This window comes from Pelecanus crispus, chromosome 5 (assembly GCF_030463565.1).
Source record: "Pelecanus crispus isolate bPelCri1 chromosome 5, bPelCri1.pri, whole genome shotgun sequence".
NCBI lineage: Eukaryota > Metazoa > Chordata > Aves > Pelecaniformes > Pelecanidae > Pelecanus > Pelecanus crispus.
The window spans coordinates 55,132,636-55,156,302 of NC_134647.1; the positions used below are offsets into that span (position 1 = coordinate 55,132,636).

The 23,667-nt window shown below is 40.6% G+C and overlaps 1 protein-coding gene across 6 annotated transcripts in view; it reads left to right on the forward strand.

Annotated features, from left to right (window-relative positions):
* PRRC2C (proline rich coiled-coil 2C) overlaps positions 1-23,667 on the forward strand; it is a 76,261-nt gene that overhangs the window by 31,142 nt on the left and 21,452 nt on the right. For 4 of the 6 annotated variants that reach the window (XM_075711567.1, XM_075711568.1, XM_075711569.1 and 1 more), the window contains exons 8-24: positions 109-188; positions 1,136-1,269; positions 1,353-1,440; positions 1,730-1,871; positions 2,874-2,948; positions 3,714-4,353; positions 5,143-5,312; positions 5,931-6,177; positions 7,258-7,471; positions 8,257-10,620; positions 11,851-12,059; positions 12,644-12,798; positions 13,248-13,578; positions 14,070-14,155; positions 15,154-15,342; positions 18,123-18,374; positions 23,570-23,659. In XM_075711567.1, the coding sequence (XP_075567682.1) occupies positions 109-188; positions 1,136-1,269; positions 1,353-1,440; positions 1,730-1,871; positions 2,874-2,948; positions 3,714-4,353; positions 5,143-5,312; positions 5,931-6,177; positions 7,258-7,471; positions 8,257-10,620; positions 11,851-12,059; positions 12,644-12,798; positions 13,248-13,578; positions 14,070-14,155; positions 15,154-15,342; positions 18,123-18,374; positions 23,570-23,659 (5,466 nt within the window). The remainder of the gene's footprint in view (positions 1-108; positions 189-1,135; positions 1,270-1,352; positions 1,441-1,729; positions 1,872-2,873; positions 2,949-3,713; positions 4,354-5,142; positions 5,313-5,930; positions 6,178-7,257; positions 7,472-8,256; positions 10,621-11,850; positions 12,060-12,643; positions 12,799-13,247; positions 13,579-14,069; positions 14,156-15,153; positions 15,343-18,122; positions 18,375-23,569; positions 23,660-23,667) is intronic. The other 2 variants (XM_075711571.1, XM_075711572.1) reach the window with 2 other exon arrangements.

The following is a 23,667-nucleotide window of genomic DNA, read 5'->3' on the forward strand; positions in this document are numbered from 1 at the left end:
CTCGAGTGAAGAGTCTTGCTTTACTTCCATTGTGATTCCTTTGATCTCAGTATGCTTAATGCAATGATATTTTTTAATGAATGGCTCCTGTTTTTAAACCTTTCTTAGATGTTTAATCAGTATCCTAGAATGGCATATCCTCCTTCCATGCAAGGTCCAACAAGGTTTCCCAATTCTGAGCCTAGCAGGTAAGAAACCTTGGAAGTGTTATTGTTGTGTGGGTATGAACTCTTGTTTGTGACTCAAAAAAATTTAAAAATTTGCACTGAGTATCTTGATTATGATTAAACACTGCATAAGAACTGCCACTGGTCAGTCTAACAGGTTTGGCTTGTGTGGAGCATTTCCACGGAGTGGTTTGTGTTTGGCAACTCAACTGCAAAACTTGAGGGAATTCTGCACATTATAGGGTTTTTGATCGGGAAGAGCAGGAGTCACTTAGGGACGTTTTTGAAACTTCAACCAGTATTTTGCCTGTAAAAAGACTTCCATTGTTACAATGGAAGTAGTTAATTCCTGGTTTTCAACTCTGCTGCTGTCCAATTAAAGTAGAACTGAATGCATTATAAAATTAGTTTTCCTTCTCTCTGTGCATTTCACCATAGTTGAGGATGGCTGTGCACATGGATGAGGAAATACGGGATGCTGTAGGCAGTAGGGGACAAAATGACAGGTGATCTGTGGTTGAGATCAGGAAGAGGACAGAAAGGCTGAGAGGGATGACTGGGAGAACTTGAGTATAGGAGTAGGGAGAAGGTACAGAACCTTTGACAGTAGGAAAGCATGAAAAGTATAAATAAATATCTCCGAGGTGGATAAATTGGTGATAAGAAGGATGCTAGATCTATGCAGTGTGGTGTTTGAAAGCTACAAGGCTACTGTCAACTGATGTTTGGCTTGTTTGTGAAGTGTGCAAGTAAGACTATAGCATCTAATCTGTCTCTTCCATAAAGAACCATCTGGTGGTATATCAGTAATTATTTGAGCTACAATAGTCACACACGTGGAAGATAGTTCACATTTATACTGTATTTGAGAGAACAGTACTGTATATTTCAAATAATTGTCATGCAAGTTGACCTTTTATCTAGTTGTTTTGCTGGGTAGACAGTGGCCTTTGTTTCTCTTTTTTTAGAGGGCCAAGGGGAAGAGGACCACCTTCATGGTGTTCAGAACCTATTGAACGCCCATCCATTCTTAGTGCTAGTGAACTTAAAGAACTTGATAAATTTGATAATCTAGATGCTGAGGCTGATGAAGGCTGGGCAGGTAAGAACATTGGATTAATGGTTTCTGTTATTTGTATGTTTAATCTTTCTGAAAGATTAATTGAATATTTGCTTATGTATCAGGTGCTCAGAGTGAAGTGGATTACACTGAGCAGTTGAACTTCAGTGATGATGATGAGCAAGGCAGTAGTCAAAAAGAGAAGGAAAGTGGGTGAGTTGGTGTTGCCAGTTGGTTGTGAATGCTGCTTAACTAGCTTAGCTTTTGAGAAGATTGAATGAAATGAGTGCAAGTACTCATTCCAATAACATTTATTCCAGTATTTTAATACAGTATTAAATTGCATAACTGCCTGCAGACTCCAGGCAGCTGGGCATGTAATAGAAATGATCCTTGCTGTGAGGAAATTTCACTCTTGATAAGAAACACTGAGGATAGAAGATAAATTACCAAATACCTGTGTGGAGTACACCTTCTATTTTTCTCATTTCTTTGCACACAGTGATGAACAAACACCATCAAAAGATTCCCAGAGTCCTGATGGCCAGAAGGAAGCAGAAGAACAGACAAGTGCTAAGTCTGCCACCCAGGTTTCCACAGCAGCAACCAAAGGGGCTTACGGCAAAAGCTCTCAGCTTGATCAGGTTTGTGTGTTCTTCTCTTCAGCTCTTCTGGCAACAGCCTTGTCAGGAGAGGTCTGACTCTGGTGTCTTTCCAAACTGTCAGGTCAATTAAGGTTATGAACATGAGTGAAAGCATTAGCTACTGCTTATCTGAGCTGTGGTAACTGATCGGGTGCTGCTTAGTCAATGTAGCTGCTTCTGGTCACAAAATAAAAATAGCATGTCTTTCTCTAGGGTGTTCTAATACACAGTTGTGACACAAGTTGACTCTTGCATCAGTTACTGTGACTCAGCTGACAAACTTTAAGTTGATCCTCTTGTCTGTCCATCCCTGTAACAATGAATGAAGCCATTCTGGTGTCTGTCATGTTTTATAGTGGCACAGAGTAAATAGTGCCCAGTTGGCTGACACGTTTTTCCTGGGTGTGGGGGATTTTTTTGATATCATGACTGGTTTTCTTCAGTGCAACTTAGCAGTAGTGTGTCAGCTCATTTCTGACATCTCGGGCGAGTAGATTTTATACGGACCATGTAGAATTCATGAGCTCAGCCATTTTGGGTTTTGGTTTATCCTCTAGTAGAGGAAGATTGGCAACCACCTCAGTTTATGCCTTCTTCAGCTCTGTTCCTCTCCCCACCGCCAGGAAAAGCTACTGTTGACTTTATCTGAAAATTTCCCAGAAATGTTTTCTCTTGACACCAGTAATAATGAAGATAGGTTCTACTGGCACTTTCTCTATATATAAAGATCATGTTGTCTTTCGGGGTTTGATGCTACATTGAATCTGAGGAGAAACAGTCCAGTAACATAAACTCTGAAATTTGGATGTGTGAATTTTTAAAGGCTCTCAGTACATAAAGTGGAAATGTTCTTGCTCTTGTTTTGCATGCAAATTTGTATCATACGCAGATAGTTCACTAGGTGTAGTACCTTAATGCAGTAGAAAACAGTAAATCTTAAATTTGTCAGCTTGACTCTTGTTATGAGCTTGCTTAACCCTGGTACTGTGTTTGATCCAATAGGATCGGGGTCCAGCACAGCCTTCTATGCATGAAAGAGGTGGTCCTGCTCTTCATCCAAAATCTATTCTACCACCGGTAAGAAGAATTAGAATTGTCCTTATTTCCTTGAGTTAAGTTCTTTAATGCTGTGGTGGAGGGATTTAGACTAAGAAAAGTAAAAATATGCTTCACATAGGGATTAGCCTTTTCTCTAACAAGTGAAATGATAGTTAATGCCTGGGGCCAGTAAGAATGGGATCCCAACACAACTGTGTTGCTAATTGTGTAAAGCAGCCCCATCTTGTAAGTGGCATATGAAATGCACAAGAAATTCAAGAGCTTTCAGTTATCCAGCCCCCTTTGGGAACTGGAGAGGACAGGGGCATGGAAATGGTGCTGGAGGGCTGGTGGCCAAGACAGATGGGGAGATGAAGTCCCAAATGAGATGTGTACATAGTAGCTTCTTACCAATTTTCAACAATCCTTATTAAAATCTCTGTTATCCTGAGCTACCTTGAATTTCTTTGGCTCCTTGGGGTACTTTTGTCTGAGATCTGCCCTGAGTCTCTGTGATTTAGAGTAGCCTGTAACCAAATCTAAAAGGTGTTTGTCATCTTTGCTTTGGTGATGGGGAAGAGGAGTGACATGAGCCCAATTGAATCTTTACTTCTCCTTTCTGAGCTCAGGTTACATGAATCTGAACTGGAGCAGGAAGGTGGGGGCTTGCTTTTTCTTCCAGATCTTGCTTTTTAAAGGTGCCATGCCAAATACATGTGTTGACAAATAGTTAAATATAATATTTCAGCTGGCTGTTTTATATAATACATGCTCAACTTCACTTAACTGATTTTAATATTGCAGCACCCTCCTCCCCCTGATCGCCAAGTAGGACCTGGAAGACAGGGACCCTTTCCCCCTAAACCGGTACCAGATGAAGATGAAATTTGGAAACAGAGGAGAAGACAGCAGTCAGAGATATCTGCTGCAGTTGAGCGAGCTCGTAAGCGGCGAGAAGAGGAAGAAAGAAGAATGGAAGAACAGCGAAAAGCAGCTTGTGCTGAAAAGCTAAAACGGTTAAATGAGAAATTTGGCTGTATGACAAAACCTTCCCGGGAAGACCCTCTGAAAGAGAGGGAAAGGGAGAGAGAGAGGGAGCGGGAGAGGGAAAGGGAAAGAGAAAGGGAGCGGGAGAGGGAAAAGGAGAGGGAGCGGGAGAGAGAGCGAGAAAGAGAAAAAGAGAGGGAAAGGGAGAAGGAAAAGGAAAAAGAGAGGGAAAGGGAGAAGGAAAAGGAAAAAGAAGAAAAAGAAAAACTGGAGAAGGCAAAAGAGCAAGAAAGGGAGAAGGAGAAAGAAAAGGAGATGGAGAAAGAAGAGAAGGAGAATGAGAAAGAGAAGGAGGAGGAGAAACCAGCACACGAGGTTCCTGAGCCTGTAGAACCTGTGGCAACACCTGTAGTAGAAAAACAAGAAAGTGAAATCAGGAATAACAAGGAAGAAAAAGGTATGCTTGCATGCAAGTAAGAGTTGTCTGTCTTAAAGCTGAGCCACAGAGCATAGTTGTAATCTAGGAGTCTAATTTGCATACCTAATTAACCTAGTGCATCTAGACCATTTATTTTCCTGGCACACTACAGCTGCTAACTGTCCTTTGAGCTAGACCTGTTTGCCCAACTCATCAAAATGTTAAAGGAAAAATTGGGCTCTGTGATTTAGGCTGAACTTTGAAGAATACAGAAAGAAAAGCAGGCTTTCTTTTCTTGCTAAAGGAGGGTCAGCAACTCATGTTGCTAAAAAGCAATGTAAATTATTTCAGCTATTCTGTTCTTTCAGAAAGCCTAGAGAAGTAGACACAAAGGGTGCGTATTTAAACATGGTGCTTTTTTTTTTTTGTAGTGGAACTTGAATGCTGCAAGAGAACTGTTAGACTATGCTTAATAAGGTTGTGTTATCCTTCAAATGGATAAAAGTGATTGTAAAACCAAACCTTGGTTCATAAAAAAGTTGATTCAAATGTAATATGGTAGCATTGATACAGCACTTCTTACATAACATAATAGTTACATCCTAAATGCCGGTGGTTGATTACCCAGTGTATGAGAGTTTAAAAGGGACACTGAGAAGTATTAACGATTGTTCTGTTTTGAAGGTTTGTTCATAACTTTTTTTTTTTGCCTTTATTGGTTTTGAAAACTAAGACTGTGAAGTTAGAGAACATCTTTTATCTGACATTCTGGTGAAGTTGGCGTAGTCTTAAGATTCACTCTGTCTCCCACGTGTGGTTTTTTTTCAGAAGATCAAGCAGTCTTTACCCGACAAGATAGTGGTCGGAGTGAGAAAGAGATTTCACAGGTGACTCATGAGAGTGAGCCAGATTCAGGATCTCAGCCTCGTCCTGCTGTTTCCTCAGGCTATTCTAAACAGTTCCAGAAATCATTACCACCAAGATTTCAGAGGCAGCAGGTAACTAACCAGTTCACTAAAAGAAGGAAGTTTATTAAAAGATTGATGTCTTCTGCCTCATTCTGAATAAGAATGTGACCACAGAAGTTTCAAAAAGCCTAAGTTATTGGTTTCCAGCTTCTGTCATGTCTATGGTATTGGCAGGAATTGCTCTGCATGAAACACTTCTTGTCACTTGCAAAGTATATAAGTGAGCAGAAGGCAAGAGAGTCTTTTAAAATTGGCTGGGTTTGCATCAGTTGTTGAAGTAGAGCATTGCCCTGTGGTTACCTGTGGAACCTAGGGTTTGATCGTTGTTTCTGCAGCTTTTTTTTAAAGGGTGTGACACTCACAAGTGTTAATTTGGACTTGGGTCCTATGGTCTGAAAAGCACTTTGCATTAATGACATACATGAAGTATGGGTTGTTATGTGTCTCAGCTGAACACCAGCAAAACTGTAGCTATTCTAAATTGTCCATTCTGGTTTTCCCCCCTCTTTTCCTAATTCATCCTGATGCATGTTTGCCATTAATTTTCAGAGTGCTTACTGTCCTGGAGATAACTGTACTTGTTGTTTGAATTCTGCTCAAGTCTTCATCTTAACAAAAAGTTGTGTAATACTGTTTTCTGTTATGCAGGAGCAAATGAAACAGCAGCAGTGGCAGCAACAACAGCAAGGTGTCCTTCCACAGTCTGCTCCCTCACAGCCTTCTAGTGGCCCTGTCCCGCCTCCCCAGCATAGACCCCTTTACCAGCCCATGCAACCACATCCTCAGCATTTAGCTTCAATGGGATTTGATCCACGGTGGCTTATGATGCAGTCTTACATGGACCCACGAATGATGTCAGGAAGACCTGCAATGGATATGCCTCCTATTCATCCAGGTAAAGTCTGGCAGCATTTTTTTTGACTGCTGAACTTCTTGGGTTTGAAATAGAAGTCTTTCCCTAACCACACTATGTATAGTAGCAGCAAATGGGTGTGTTTTTTTTAAAAAAAAGAAAACTACATTATTTCATTGTTTGAGACAAAATAGATTTTAGTAATACTGGAAAAATTATAGTCATGTGTCAATGTATATCTTTGACTATGAAGTAAAATCACAGCTTTTCTTCTGTATTGCAGGCATGTTAGTGACAGTGAAGGATGTATTTAGAATGTCAGCATAAGCCTTGCTTTGTTACAGATATTAAAGCTGGCATGAGTTAGGTTGAACTGAGAAAAATAGTGTATTTACCATTTGTATTTCATTACAAGTTAGCACTTGATACTACATTGCTTATTAAAAAAAACATGAAATGTTGTTATTTTTATATTATGTATTAGCACCTCTAGAGTCTTACTAAATTTGTGTTTTCAGATTCCTAGCACTAAAAAGTCCTTTCTAATTTGTGGAACGATCATCTGACTTGCAGTTAGGAAAGCTATTGTGCGTATATAGTAAGGTCTGGCATGTGACATAGTGGAGGTACTTATCCAGCTAAGGAGCAAGGGAATGGGTGTCCTGAATGAGTGCAAGGAATGAACGGAGGAAATGGCAGGCTAAGCAAAGACATTTCTTTAAAATGTTACCAAAAAAAAAGGACCCGGAGTCCTTAATAGAGTACAAAAAAACCCAGCTGTGTGTACACTCATCTTGCCCCTTGCCATTCAGATCTTGCATCAGAAGCATCATCCACAAGTTTACAGGTCTACAGACCTGGCTTGTCCCTTTATAGTGAAAGCAGACAGCTTTTCCTTTTGTTGGCACGTAGGGTACTAGTGGTGAAAATGATTTAGTCATTCTGAGGTCAGCTGGCAATGAATAGATATTTGGTTTCAGCAACAGAAGGTACAGAGGAAAGGAGATCAGAGGAGAGAGAATAGCGTTCTTCAGTACCTCCTGATATGCTTTGTTTGTCTTGAGGTAGGTTTCTTTGCTAATATTAAACTGGTTTCAGTTGTTGAACTTAAATCTGTCACAGGAATTATGCCTCCCAAACCACTGATGAGAAGAGACCAGATAGAGGGATCATCAACTACTTCAGATTCATTTGAACATATAGCTCGCTCAGCAAGAGAGCACACTGTTCCTTTGTCAGAGCCCCGCATGATGTGGGGGTCAGACCCATACCCCCATGCAGAACCTCAGCAATCTAGTTCTCCTCCGAAAGTGTTAGAAGAGCCTGACGAGTTGAGGTAAGCCTGAGTTATGTGCTCCTGCGTGTCACTTTTCCAAGCCATACATACTTAACACGCTTGGCTGTGTAACTTATGTTGCAAAAGACAGTTTATAGCCGCTCTTCACACAAAACTTTAAAAGGAGTCATGGCTGGGGGATGCAGTGTAATTGGTGCTGTTGTATAAAACAAAAGATATGCCTGCTTTGTAGTGGGGTGTAGAAAGACCATTTACCCCTTGTTTAGGATCCTTAGCCTAATCTGATGAATGGCGATTGCCATAATATTTTGAATTTTCAGTTTTGTAGAACACTCCTGTAGTGTTGTCCTGTTCTCCATCTACTCTCCCTGTATCAGAGGACTTCCATCTGATGTATATTAGTTTCAAAAGTGGTGTGTTAAGTACAAGTGGTATAAAGCAAGACAGTCACTTTTGACCTGTGCTGCATGATGAATGGTCAGGAAGGCTTCCTCTATGTCTTAAAAGCACCCCAACATTTTTTGCTGTACTGCTGTCTGGGTAATACTTGTGATATTAGCCTGCTAACTTGGAGGCTCCATTTAAAATTGCATGTAGAGCCATTAACAATAATAGATTCATAAAGCTAATTGTTCATTTGATGCTGAACTCTTAATCAGGATAGAACAAAATTGACCTCTACAACTAGCAACCATTATGAAAATTAATACCTGTTACTGCCTTGAGCTGACATGAATCCTTCATAGAAATAGAAAATTATTTAAGTAAATATTTGAGTAAAATTTTTTCCCCCACCCTAACATTCTTAATTGCTTGCTGCTTAGGTCTGAGGCACACTTGGAGCAAGAACGAGTTGCTGTCCCTGCCACTGCTTATCCTGTAGAACACAACCAGTTGGACTCTCATCCAAAGACAGACTTTTTCAGAGAATCAGGAGAGGTGGAGGTACAAAAGTTCCCAAGCAGGTCTTTGGAAGATGTACAACCTCTCCAAACTGACACCTCCAACACGGCAGTTAATTTTGAAGGAGTGAATGAGAAAGTTGCACATAGCTCTCCAGAAGAATTGGTGCCTGTGGGGGAAAGTCACTCTTCGCTAAAGAGAAGCATTTCCCATGGTTCAAGTCACTCTCTAAAGTCAGAAGACCAGAGGAATGAGACAGCAACAAATATCCCTAAATTAAATAACAGGCCTGTTGAGACAAAGGAGACAATTGAGAGACTGGAGATTAAGCCAAAAAAAGAAATTTTGATCAGTAATAGAACATCAGAAGGACCAAAACCTGAAAAAACTTTCAAACCTAAGTCTGAAACAAGATGGGGCCCTAGGCCAGGTTATGGCAGGAGAGATGAAGGTGGTGATAGACCAGTAAGAAGGTCAGGTCCTATTAAAAAACCTGTGCTTAGAGATATGAAGGAAGAACGTGAACAGAGAGAAGAGCGTGAGCAAAGGAAGGAGAAAGAAGGAGAAAAGACAGCTAGTGAAAAACCTAGCAAGTCTGAAAAAAGTGACAAAAAGGAAGCACCTCAAGTGCCGCTGCCTCAGGCTGAGCCAGAGACATCCGCCTCCAGCAGCGCTCCTCTGGTGAAGAAGATAACCCAGGATGCTTCTCTGACACCAGCAAGTCAGGAGAGCAGTCAAACTGAGACCGCAGCTAAAGCTCCGGTTCAGCCACCCACACCTCCAGTCCAGCAGCAGCTACCGGCTGCCCAGCCTGCTGCTCCCCAGCTTCCCCCTGCAGTACAGCAGCAGCCACCTGCTCAAGCGGCAGCACAGCAGCAGCCACACGTTCAGCAGCCAGCTACTGCAGTAAAGGAAGAAAAGCAGACTGAGAAGGTAGTTAGCAAGGAGGTTGTAGAGAAACCACGCTTAGAAACCAGACCAGTGAAAAGAGAGCCTGGCTTACCACCCAGGACATACTGGAAAGAGGCTAGGGATAGAGACTGGTTCCCAGAGCAGGCGTACAGAGGCAGAGGTCGTGGGGAATATTATTCTAGAGGTCGTAGCTACAGGGGTTCTTATGGAGGACGTGGTCGAGGCAGTAGAGGCCATAATAGAGAGTACCCACACTACAGAGATCCTAAGCCTAGATCAGACCATGTGCCTTCAGGGCCTGTTAGGCAAAGAGAAGAGAGTGAAACTCGTAGCGAGAGTTCTGACTTTGAAGTAATCCCAAAACGGCGACGGCAGCATGGTTCAGAGACGGATTCTGACAGCGAAGTTCATGAAAGTGCAAGTGACACACTGCTTTCAGACAAAGACAGTCTAATCAAAGGCAAGCACCCAAAAAGAGAAGAGAGAGCTGATGGCAAGAAGCCTCCAAAGCCCCTGTCGTTCAAACCTGAAAACAGTATCAGAGTGGACAACAGATCCCTAGAGAAAACATATATAAGAGAAGATGAGAACAAACCCAAACCAGGATTTCTTCCTAAAGGAGAGCCTTCTAGACGAGGCAGAGGGGGAATGTATAGACGTGGTGGCAGGGATCCTGGTGGGCGTCCTCCACGTCCATCTACAATAAGACGACCAGCCTACAGAGACAATCAGTGGAACCCTAGGCAAACAGAGATCATTAAACCAGAAGATGGGGAGCCTCCAAGAAGAAATGAACATTATGGTCCTATACCAGTTGATAAAAGACCTCCAAAATTTGAGAGAAAGTTTGATCCAAATAGAGAGAGGCCACGAAGACAAAGGCCTGCTCGACCTCCAAGGCAAGATAAGCCACCACGCTTTAGGCGCCTAAAAGAAAGAGAGGCTGCATCAAAGATAAATGAGGTGGTAATCAGCTCATCAACGAGTGCCACAGTTAGTAATGCAGTTAATGAGCCCTCCAACACTGCTCTGGATGTGTCGGGAAGTAAGACACCCGATTTGTCCAACCAGAATTCTTCAGACCAGGCAAATGAAGAGTGGGAAACAGCCTCAGAAAGCAGTGACTTCAATGAGAGGCGGGAGAGAGATGAAAAGAAAACAGCAGATGTAACAGCACAGGTGGCTGCAAAGGCAGGAGAAAACACTGGAGCTCCAAAAAGAGAAATAGCCAAGAGAAGTTTCTCTAGTCAACGGCCTGGAATAGACCGTCAAAACCGACGTGGCAACAATGGGCCAGCTAAACCAGGGAGAAACTTCTCCGGGCCTAGGAGTGAAAGGCGGAGTGGTCCTCCACCTAGAAGTGGAAAAAGAGGGTGAGTACCAGCTTCTGTTGGGAAGCACATATGGTCTTAGTCATCTGTTGTCCTCTTGTGGTTCAAAATCATTAGCAGTTATTTTAGATTGGTAATAACTGGTAGAAAAGAGAGTAAGGCAAACACATGCACCTGTGGCTGTGTACTTTCTATTTTTCCTGTTTGTATACACTTGGAACTTGGAACATGGAGCTAAGAGCAGAGGATTCTTAAATGTATGCACAGTGTTCAAAAAGCCAATTAAATAAAAAATGCAGTGCTCTTTCTCAGAATCGAGCTATGTTTCTCAAGATTTGGATGCAAGCTAAAATGTTAATGTGAGCAGTTTTGCAGTTTAGTACATAGATTGCTGCATTGCATTCGGCTTTTTGTATTCTTAGATCAATCACCTAACATAGACAAGCAAGTTGAGAAGTGCTTGCCATTGAGACTAAGTGTTGCTTCTCTATATGCTAAAATTGATTGAAACTTGATAATTATCTATGTTACTATTTGCCCACTGTTTTGTAGCCACAGTACACAGTAGTCTGATAAGTGGGAGGGAGGCAGGACAAGACATTCCTTCACTGAATGCCTACCCTGTACTCTAGGATTCTTGTGCTTGTAGGTTGCTGTATTTGAAGCTCAGGTTTTACCTGGGCTTAAAAACTTGTGATGAGTGCTCAAACCTCTGAGTTAAAACTATTAAGATTTTCTTTGGCTAGTCACTTAAAGGTGATGTTGAAGCAAAAGTTGGGTATTCCAGGTTCCACAGCAAAGTCAGAATGCTGCAAATCTGATTCTTTATGGCTTCAGATAGCTTTTGGTAAGTCAGCCTGTGGAGCAAGTATATTGTACCTTGTTTTTATTTGGTCACATTGCATACTGTAAGCTTCTGGTTTGTTTTTTTCCATGGAAGACTTTACTGGAGTTCTGAACTGTGTACTTGTTGAGCTTTGGTGTCTCTAACTACATAGACCAAGCCAGAGTTGACATTAAAATTATGCTTTTTTTTTTTTTTTTTCCTCCTGTGATTCCTTTTGGCAGCAGGGTATTTGATGTGTCTCCAAAACAGCTTTTGCCATTAAGCTTCTGCTCATTGAGGGGTTGAAAGTAAAAGTCTGGAGCCTACTAAGAAGTTGCATAGCAGACACTTATAGCCCTATAATATGATCTGCATTAGATTGTTAGCCTCTTCCTGAGTGTTCTCTGTGGCTGGTCATTAACTTTCTCAAATTTTTTCTAATATAGGCCATTTGAAGAACAGACAGCAACTGTGCCTGGTGTTGATACCACCAACAGCAACTCTTTACATCAGGAGGACGGAGGTGTTACTGCTGCAGGACAAAAGGGCACCAAGGATGCAAGTGGCAAAAAGAGAGAAGAACCTAAGGCTGGTCCAAAGAAGCCTAAGGAAAAAGTGGATGCCTTGTCTCAATTTGATCTTAATAATTACGCAAGTATGTATTGATAATATGCTAACAAGAATTTGTAGTCCTGCCAGCTTTTCTGCATATAGAGCTAGATGTTTGAAAACTTACAAAAGAGGAAAGGTGATTTTTTTTTTTAAACACCAGAATAATTGTGTACTTGAGTATTGCTACCTTTGTCATATCTAATTAACAATGTGTGTCCCTCTAAAAGGTGACAGATCTTATTGTGTGTTTTTATGTATAGATAAGAACAATTTTGTTCTATCGCCTGATCTTAACTCTGTCATTCAGACAATTTTCCACCACACATTAATAATTTGCTTAACCTTCATAAGCTTACAGCTAATATTCGGGAAGGTTGTTCGTTACTATGTGTCACTTCTTATTTCCTGGACAGTCTGGTACAGGAACCTCCAATTTTTCACTTAAAGATTAAGTCCTTGTCTTCAAACTCAACAGTAATGCACCTGGCAAGCAGAAGCTTACCTTTAATCAGGGCCACCATCTGTGTCTGTGGGGAAATTGCTTCCACTCTAAAGCAGATTTTGGCTTGGTGCACTGCATCTGAAGCTGTTGAAACAGCAGCGTCTATACCTCTCCTTTTTCTATAGGTGTTGTGATCATTGATGATCACCCTGAAGTGACAGTAGTTGAAGACGCCCAATCTAACTTGAATGATGATGGTTTCACAGAAGTGGTGTCTAAGAAGCAACAAAAACGCTTGCAAGATGAAGAGCGCAGAAAGAAGGAAGAGCAAACAGTGCAGGTACAAGACCAGCATTTATAGTGGGAAAGAGCTCCTTGCAGTACTGGGAATACTGTGAAATATGCAGAATCTGCCTTCCAAAGAAGCTGTATTTTCACCTTATAAATATAACTAGATACTTGTATTAATATGAAGTTGTTCAAATTAGAAAATGAAATTAATTTTCACTTCATCATTTTCCTGATTGGGCACTGCCAGGCAGGTGGAACTGGCAAACTGAAAACACCATTTTTCATACTGTGATAAAGATTTATACTATTACTTGTATATCAGTTGATTCCAAGAGGAAAATGGATGAGAAACCATTGTTCCTGTGGTTAAATACCCCTAAAAAAAATAAACTTATTTAAGACAGGGTTAATCAGTTTGCTTTTTGCTGCTACACAATGTACAATTGGCTGTCCAAACAGACTATCAGCTGTAAGAATAAAATTGGCTTCCGCTTACAGGTTTGGACCAAAAAAGGATCAAGCGAAAAAGGCCGAGGTCAGAATTCCAAGCTCCCACCCAGATTTGCCAAAAAGCAGCAGCAACAGGCAGCGGCCGCAGCTGCGCAGCAGGCACAGGCTCAGGCACAGCCTCCATGTACAACGCAGACTCCAGGTCAGCCACAGGCTTCTGTTCAGACGCAAAACCAGGCTGCAGGAGGGACAGCCAGCACAGAATACACAGTGTCAGGCAAAGTTCTGCAAAACACCCAGGCTCACAATGGTCTAGGAACTGAATTATGGGAAAACAAGGTGCCTCCTACAGCAGTTCTAAATGACATCTCCAAAAAATGTAAGTGGTGTCTTTTGGATTTGGGTCAGGGAGCAAGCATTGTGGTTAGAGAATGCTGATTGCCAGCCTCTCTCTGTTAATGTCTCATTTCTACCTGCAAGTGTATTTTGCAGAGGGAATAGAGGGCAGCATTTCCAAGTGCAGCATTGTAACCTATGAATATCTTGGAAAAGAGATTTTTGCAGTATGATATTGCTCAGTATTGTATGTTGTTGTCATGTTCTTCATTGACTATGAATGAGCAAGTGTCACTCCCTTCAGGAATCTGTGTTTTGGCAGTCTTGGTCATGCTTCCGAACATGATGATTGCCCCACTTGAAAGCAGCTACATAGGTAGCATATTGTTAACTGCTGAATGGGTTAACAGTTTCTTAACGAAAGCTTATTTAATCACGACAACTATAATTTAATTCTCAGTCAGTTGGTAACTTCAGTCAAATGCATTTAGCAACACGGGAGTGTTTTTTTAATTCTCTCTGCTTAATTGTCAGTGGGACCCATTAGCCCACCTCAGCCACCTTCGGTCAGTGCTTGGAACAAGCCTTTGACATCTTTTGGTTCAGCTACATCTCCAGAGGTAAGAGTGAAGGGAAGAAGAGTAGCTGTATGTGAAATTTACCCAAATTATATCTCCTTGGGATTGGGTACAGATTATCCGTTTATTCAGGTGTGCACATACTTAAACTAGTATGTGTAGAATTCCATGAAATTAGGGGATAGTACAGAAACAGAGGACGCAGGCTAGTGCTTTTATGATTGCAGCATGGAAAAACTGTTCTCTTAATAAAATCTCAGCTGTTCACAAGATTCTATTGATAACTGTTACTCAGTGCATTTTTTTAAGTAAAAATACTGCTTAGTTTGCATGTGAACACTTGTGTACAGTTCAGTAATGTAGACAGAAACACGATGTCTCTAAGGAACTAAATGTTTTTTGTGTCCCTTCTTAAATCAGAGATACAAAAAGCAGTAGATTCTTTCTAACTATATTAGCTCTACTTATCCCATGTAACTTGCATAGCCCTGAATTTTACATTTGAAGTCCCGTGATTTTTGTTTTCTTGGGCTTTTCTGGTCTTGACTCTATTGTCAGAATAAAGTCTTCATTGTAAGAATGTGACATTAACTCCCTTAGGAGACATTTTAACTGCATAAGGAGATCTGGAAATATTTTTTAGTTTCTTACTGTTCTTGAATTGAACATTAATTTTTGAACTTCCCAGAGAATGTTGTGAACCTGAATCTGGACACTTTGATATTGCACTTGTCCCCCTCCCCCTTCTATACCATTTCATCACGTTGACCTTGTTTACATAGTTCTTCACTGCTTTTTTTTTACCCCTTACTCTTGAGCTTGTATAAACAGTAGGAACTTGAGGAGGAGGAAGTGTACATTCATGTATTGTTTGCTTTTGCAAATCTGTTGCAGTCACAAATAATGCTTTTGCTGGCAGAAGGTAAAAGTACCCTTTTAGTGGTTTTCAGCTGAGCATATTTTGTGCTCTTTTCTGAACAAGTGGCATTGTACTGATCTGAAATCTTTTGAAATGTGTTAAATGTTTGCCTTTTAACTAGGGGACAAAACCTGGGCAAGAAGGTGGAGTTGATCTTGGTATAGAAACTATTCAGTTTGGAGCCCCAGCTTCCAGTGGCAGTGACAATGAAGTTGGCCCTGTACTTTCTGAGAAGTCCACTGACAAGCTACCAGAACCGAAAGAGCAAAGACAGAAACAGCCTCGGGCTGGACCCATCAAAGCACAAAAGGTAAAAGGTCGTATCTTCAGTACAAACTTTTAATCTTAAAGAAGTTCAGCCAAAAAGAGGTTACAAATAATAGAATACTTACTCAGTTAGGACTAAGCCCTATAAGTAGGACTTATATAGTAGTAGACCTATAAGAATTGCATTCCCCTTTTATATTTCCTAAAACAATCAAGAAATTGGTTCTTGGAGAGAAGATGGGGAATTCAGTTCAAGAAGCAAGTGTAAGTAAACAGCATCCTAGCCCAGCAGAGTTTGTACATTGGTTCTGTGTTTGGAGCAAGGGTTGTGCCTAGAGTAGGGATGGGGTTATGGATTTGGGATAGCTTTGTTGGGAGACTGTGGATGTGGTAGAGTTTTGTTTGTTTTCTGGTTGGGGTTTTTGGTTTTCTCTTGAGCTTACTTTGCTCAGGCTTTGAGAGCTGTTTTGAAACAGGCATTCTGTTTCTGCTGTGGCTGTATCTCCAGTTTCAGTAGTTCTTCCTGCCACCATGCCTGCCTTGCCCCCGTCTAAATGATGCATGGTGCACTGCTTAGTTTTGTAGCCACATTACCAACATCAAGTTGCAGGAAAAGAAGTGCTTTGAGGAAAGGGAGGAATGTTAGAGCCACTGATTTGAATTCTCGAATTCAAATGCACAGGTGTCTGGGTAATTAATTTTTTTGCAAATAATCTAGGAAGACTGGATAGGTAATCAAACTTATCTCAATTTTTAAAAATGTGTATCACTTCCCCTCCTGAGATTTAGGGGCTCCATGTACTCATCATCATCTTGTGTTTCCATTGTTATCACTCATAAGGAGTAACACTTTCTCCTCCTGTCACTTAGATTACAGTGATCTTTAATGAAATGTACTTTCCTGTTATTTCCACCTCCAATACATACTTAATCTGTACGTCCCTAGCAGACAGCACCACCTTCTTAATCCCAGAAAGAGATGGTTGTAGCTGATACTTGGCTGGTGACTTACAGAACCAGCTGTTTCAGTCCCTCTTGATGTCTGAGATTTGGCAGGTGTCCTGATGTAATTAAAGCCCTCTTGTCTTTCTAGAAGACTGGGTGTTTCTTTGTGTTGGTTGTGTCTGGGTATTTTTTCAAAAAAAAAGCTGAAATCTGAAAGTGAAGTCACATGTAGAATGAATTTAACTTCTGCTACATGAGGCACTCGGTGGGTATGCTGCAGTTCATGGTTTTTACTGCAAAATATAAAACCCATACAGCAGAGAAATATGGAGTAGTTAATACTGCTGGTGAATTGTAGTAACCCAACACATTCAGAACCTGCATCTCAGATATACTAGCAGCATGCGTAAAACTGCCCCCATGAAATCACTTAAAGATACTCAACTCCGAAGTTAAATAAATGTAGAGAGAGAGAGTCTCGTTACACTGTGTAGAAAGTTCCTTTTTTCTGCTTGGTTATAGCCATCAAGACTCCCGTAGATTTTGTTGAAAGACAAATGTGTGACTAAATGGTAAATTCATTGGAGATTTACATATTTGTGTGCTCTTCTGAATGAGAGGGCTGTAATCCTTGTAACTGTCTTGATGATAAAAAAAAAACCCAACAAACAATTCCTACACACCCACCACCCCTATGGTGATATTGTTTGCTGTGAAGCCTAAATACAAACTTATGTTCAGGATTGGAGGTTAGTATTGTTGAACTAAAATGGGCAATGTAAGAGGACCATACTTGAAACAAAGCAATTTACCTTTCCAAGTGTGACCTTACAGCATCTGGAGGAATTTCTGCCTCTGTAAACTGTCAGAGCAAAAAATACTTGGGGTGAGGTGGGTCTGATGTTCCTGATTGCTGCATTGCAGAGCTCGGGCATCTGCTTCTACTGTTGTTTTCTTCCTTCCCTCTGAAAACTAGTTTCTGCTGGCCGCCTGAGGGTACCATATACCTTTGGGAAACCCCACCCTCCCCAAAGCCCAAAGGCATTGTATTGTAAAGAGTCTTCATCTACTCCTGAAACAGATGGTTTGTATTTATAGAGACAATACCAGCAGCTTCTGTCTTTCCACTATCAAAGCTTAAGGAATAGGATTTTAAGGACTGCCTTTAAGGAATTCTTGTGCTGCTTTGTAGTGAAATGGGCTGAGTAGTCTCAGCCAGAAAGGATCCAGCTATTTGAACAGCAGAGCATTCAGGGTCCCTGAGGCCCTTCATTCTGCTTTAATTCAGCTGCGCAAAAAGGAACTACTGAATTGCAGCAGTTTTTCCAGCTATGTTGTCTGCAATATAAGGCAATATTTGCACGTAGGTGGTTTTATTTTTTCTGGATATCCCCTTAGTGCTCATTTCCTAGGGAAAAATGCTGCCAACATCCATACATCAGGATATCTTCAAATGAAGGTAGAGTCCTCTGTTCTGGTTTCCTGGGGCCCTATAAAATCCTGATTCTCTGAAAATTAAAATAACCTGTACGTATACAAAGTCTTATGGCTTCTATACTTTTTTTGTGCTTTTCTTGTAAGGAGAGTCAAGCTGGCTTTCTTCTGTAGGTTTTAACTAGATCTTTTTAGTTGAACTCTGCCACTTCACCCAAAACATGTATTGCTTGAAAATAATGGGTTAGATTACTAATGTTCAAAATTAATGCATTTCATGTACATATCGGTAACTTAGTCTCAAATAATTTATCTGTTAGAAAATGCTTACCCTTCAGGAAAGCTTTGTTAGATTTAAAGAAAATTATTTTAAGCATGTTAGAATATTCTTGTGGGATAGGACATGGGGGGGAAGACATAACTGACAAGTTAACACTAACTTAGCTTCCAGACTTGAGTCCGGTAGAAAACAAAGAGTATAAACCTGGTCCTATTGGGAAAGAGCGTTCTTTAAAGAACAGGAAGGTGAAGGATGCCCAACAGGGAGAGCCTGAGGGACAGGAGAAGCCATCTCCCACCTCTGTCAGAAGTCCAGAGCCTGTCACTACAAAGGAAACCAAAGCAGCAAGTGAACTGAGCACGGAAATAGGAACGATGATATCTGTGTCTGCTCCAGAGTTTGGAACAAACACAAAGGTAAGAAAAAGACAAATTACTGAGCACTATATGTAAGATATGGTTACAATGATGTAATTGACACTTGGTTGCCTGCTGGTTGTAGTTACCCGGGCAGCAGAGCCCACTGAATAGCAGATATGAAACATATCAGTACTGCTTGAATTAAACACTTCTCCAGAAGTGGTACAGAGACATGCTGTTTGTCATACCCCTGAACAGAAATCAGCTTGGAAGGTTTAAAACTTTTTTGCTGCCTTATGAATGTCAAAACTCTGTCCTGAGCCTTGCTATGGAGAGTGGCACTGGACCCTGGTATAGGCAGATTCTGTAAACTCAGATATGTAATATATGTAAGATGAGTGCTTGACTTTCAGCAGAGAACTGAAGTAGTGTGTGCAATCGTTGGTTGACTGCATGGATGACGTGAAGCTGTGAATTAAGTGTTGTTCTGTGAAAAAATAAATCTCTAAACTAGGAATATGCTAAAGTATTGTATAAGGCTCGTTCAGTTTACCTAAAGGGTCTGTATGTCAGCTCCTGTTGGCGTGGATATTGTCAAGGTATCCCTTGCGGAACTCCTTCAGGATGTTGAGGACTCATCATAGTTGTTTGTGTGGAACTCACCTGACTTTCTATAAATGGCTCAACAGTGAGATGGTGACTTGCTGTCGGGATTCATTGTTCTACAGGCTCAACAGTGAGATGGTGACTTGCTGTCGGGATTCATTGTTCTACAGCTCAGTTCTTAGCTGTGGTGCATTGATAGTACTGGCTGAAAAACATCCACAGAGGCACTCCTAAGGACCTGTGTGGGGACTGCCCTCGCTATGGCAGCATTGTGTCTTGAGCAAGAACTGTGGTTGTCATCTTTCGAATGTAAAGAAACCATGCCATTTGAGTAGCTACTAGTTAATAGTTACACCTGCTTTGGTAAAGGAAAAATGCTGCTTATATGTTTGTAAAGCAGTTTTGTGAGTTTAGACTAAGCTTGTTGCATGCTGTCTCAATCTTCCTTTTCTTAGTCTTAAGCAGAAATTTTCTGATGCCATTTAGGAAAACCGGATCCTCTGCAGAAGTTACATTAATAGTTGAATCCGAAATGCAGATCACTCACAAATTATCTTTGTCACTTGCAGCTGGGGGAGGCAGGGGGAACACATGGACACACAGTTTTGGCAGTTTTTTGCCAAGGTGTCATGCAAGCAGAATATGCTGTCTCAATGAATTCTTGTTACAGAGCAAGTGTTAAGGAGGATATTTGTGTCTGATGTGGTAACTGCAAACTTGATTTTTGAGTGGATTGGCAAATACATAAGAAAATTCAGTGCTGGGATTTCTCATCCTTCCTGGCAGTTTCCATCTTGTAAGCAGATGAGAGTAGTTTATGTTGATACCAGAAACAGATAAAGTGCCCTTCTTGTGTGCAGAATCAGAAGTGTAGAGCTGTAAACCCCAGCTTGCTCAAGTATTTGGTAGGAAGGCTGTTCGTATGTGTCACATGCTTTCTCACTGTCAAGTGCTTGTGACCAGAGCTCAAGAGGAGGAGATACTTCTTCTAAGCCACCTACAGAATAGGAAACAAGTCTTTGTTGATTAATCCAGGCTAACTCAATATTGAGTAGCTCTACTAAAATCAGCATATTTTCCTCTCTACAATTGTATTTTTAAAGTATGAGATCTTCAAAAGGGAAGTCTGGATTTTGTGCCTTTCTGGCCTTAGTTAAAAACACAGGTTTCCAAGGTTCTTTGAACTACCACAGTATTAAAGCACCAAGCTTCTGTCTTCTGGAGGGAAGACCAAAGTGAAAGGAAACTTTCCAGTTTGTGCTGGATATGAAAATTCCCAGTGATTTCCTCATTAAGTGGTTGCTAATAGAATAGGCCTAAATTCCAGTCTCAACAGTTCCAAGTTTGCTTTTGAATTGCTTTGTCATGAGTCCTTCCTGGGGTGTTACTAAGTTTTCTAGGAAATGGGTGGTCATTTTTTATATTTAATTCTATGGAAGTTGAACCAACAACTTGTAGATTTATTGGAGAAGATAGGATTCATCTAGATTTTGCAGGAATAAGCCAGTCTTGCTAATTTTTAAAATGGCTTCAAATACTGCTCCAGCCCTGGAGTTCCTATACCGATTTGTATTGCAACTGCCTTCTCTTGTCTCTGTACTCTTTCCATTGCTCATTAGTGAGGGAAGATGTGATGACATCTTTAATCTGTTGTTTGAATGTCAGGTGTTGAAGTTTTAGCAAACCTAAATGATTTTTTTTTTGACACTTTAACATCCTTCTCAGAGACTACTGCTCATCTTCCAGGAAGGCACACTTTCGTTAGTGTATTTGGTGATTTAAATGTCTGTAAAAGTTAAGCCAGCTGTCCTCCTTCAGAAGCAGCAGCTTTGTAAGAGTACCCTATCCATCCCCAAACAAACATCTTAAAAGCATGTGCGTTTAATCATACAAGACTGTTTTACCTTAGAAACTGTATAAATGTAAATCAGCTCATACTGGTGAGCTGTTTAAATTCAGAATGTAAGCATGATGCTCTGAAGCAATTGCAGCTGTTTCTCTTGGGTTTTTCAGTATTTTTGGAGTAATGGCAATCTGATGGTGTAAGTCTCTGAATTGGGTAAGACACCTTACCCCTTGCCTTTTCCCACCCTGTCATATCTAAAGCTTTGAAACTTTGAAATCACAGGAACAATCAATACTTGGTAGTGGACATGGCAATGAAATGTTTGCTCAGTAGTTGATAACAGCTATGTGTTAGAGATGATGTCTGAAAGGACCCAAGCTGTACTTGAGAATAAATGTTCAGTATCTGACAAGTGCTCCCATTTGAGTGATTTACATAAATCAGGGACAAATCAAATACCTAATTAATCCTATATAGTACCCTGATCCTTTATAGCAAGGTCAGCTCTGAGGTCTGCCTTGTGCTTTTGTTCATAAAGTCACTTCAGGTTTTGTGATCTCTTCGTTTTGGGCAAAGTAGATAGCTATAAAAAGTTTGCCTGTTCTTTTTGGGTATAAATAACTTGTAGATAACTCCAAAAAAGCATGTACAGCTTTTTGCTCTTGCTATTATTACTGTTACTAGTTTTTAATGAAGTAATCATTTGGTTTCTTCAGTAAAACAGTTGTACAGGAAAACTGCTTTAATTGAATTACAAAAGCTTGTGGTGATAAGCTGTGTCTAACAGATTCCTAGATTTCATGTACCAATAAATGAAGGATGGTGGTTAACCTACCAGTTTATGGAGTGGTGTTCTTATGGTTAAAGCATTGTCTCTTATCTGCATGTTCAGCATGTAACTAACTCATCCTTGTAGGATGCTTCAGCATTGCATATATCAGCCTGGTTCCCATAGAAGTATATGGTGGTTTGTTTTTGATTCTAATGAAAAAGCACTTTTGTGCACTTTCCAAAGTGAGAAAGCTAACAGTAGTCCTGATCTGATTTCTTTTGTAAGAACTTTTAGTGCTGAGACTCTGTAAAATTTGCATCCAAACCTTGAAGGAGTTTTAATAATGTTATATTAAAAGCTTCCTCTTTCTTATGCAGTAAAGCATCTTAAAAAACCAAGAAGCCAGTTAATTACTTCATGAGAAGGACCTTGTGATTAAAGCAAGCCTCGTGTGCTTGCCTTGTTCTACCCAAATTAAGGTTGCCTATTGGAATCAAATATAAATGTGCAACTTGCAGTTTGGTAGTTTGGGTTGTGGGAAACACTCTATATCTCATTTCACCACTTTAATAAGTAAAGGAAATAACTAAGTGGAGAAAATGGTTCTCTCTATTCCCTTTGTAAATACAAAAATAAGCCAATGTGCACACTGTGTCCTCTCTCACCCCATTATGGTTTAGCTTGTTGTGCTAGTCTTTTACCAAAATGACCTCATCCTTTTAAGGAAGATTCTTTGTTATTTGCCAGTTAGTATCTTGATGCTTTAATTGCTCTTTTAGGAGACATTGCCATAGGCTTGAGGAGTAGATTGAGTGTGTACTTTTTTAATAGCTTATCATCATACCAGTTGGATGCAATTAAACAAGCATTATGTGGTTTGTGCCTTCAAAATCATTATGTGTTGGCAAGTCCAGGCACTCATCAACAGTCCTGCTGCTAATTTGTCCTTCAGTTCCTTCTTACTGTTTGGTTCTGTAAAAATGATAGAGCATTTTCTGGGCTTCAGACATGTAAAACTTTGGAGTTTGCAGTGCTTGCTAGAGAGTGGATCTTGGCTAATTCAGGGTCACACCGTTTATCTAACAGTCTGTGGGTCAGGTTCTGATAACACCTGTTTGCCTGTCCAGAATATGCTCAGTAGATACCCAGTGACAAGAACTAAAAAACCAGTGCTCAGTATGGCTTCACAGAAGTACCAGTGCCTTTTTTGTCCATTGTAGGTCATTCTCTGGAGAGCTGGCAGTGTTACTGATGAGACGCTTTCATCAGGCAGTTTATACCTACAACTGCAGTGGTTACTAGCTACAGATAGGTCCCTGAAAGTGGACAGTGTTCATTGAGGACATTAAGGTCTGCTTAGCTGTGACAAATAAGCTTCAAGGAAAGCCTCTGGACAGACTGGAAACTTCAGCCCTTCCTTGAAATCACTGCCCAGTGCAGAAATCAGGAGGTAGACTTCACCATCCAGAGAAACTGAGTCTTGTGACTTTCAGAGCCAGGACTTAAAGGAAAGAAAATTGTTTTGCCAGTTGCAACCATCCCTATGTTTTCTTTCTGATCTGGAGGGCTTTACTTGTCATAGGTTTACCCAAGAAATTTCTGTATTTATTTAAAGCTACAGAATACTTTCAGCTAATAAATTTTACTTTTTAAATAAGCTAAAAGTGCCCACAGGTGGCTAAAACATCTTGGGTGACAAATGTATGCCAACACAGTTCACGATGTTTAGTGCCCAGGCAGTACATCACTGTGTATTCTTGCTTTACAGACTGTATTTTGACTTGTCTCCAGATGTACATTATGAGGTCACGAGGCAAACTGTAATCTCCCAAGAATTCTTCTGACCTCAGTAGCAATTCAGCAGCAAGGATTGCTGGACATGTCTTCTAAGAAAAAAATGGTGTGAAATTCTAATCTTCTGTTGCTTGCTGAACTCCTCCTTCTGTAGAAAGGCTGATACCTGTCCAAGAAACTTAAAAGCTAATTTAGATAAGGGAGATATTTTAATTGAATTATTTTTCTTCACAGGAGTCTGTAACAGACTACACTACACCTTCTTCTCATCCTAACACAGTGGCTACTAGCAGTACAAAAATGGAGGAGACTTTGGTGACGAACGTAAGTCT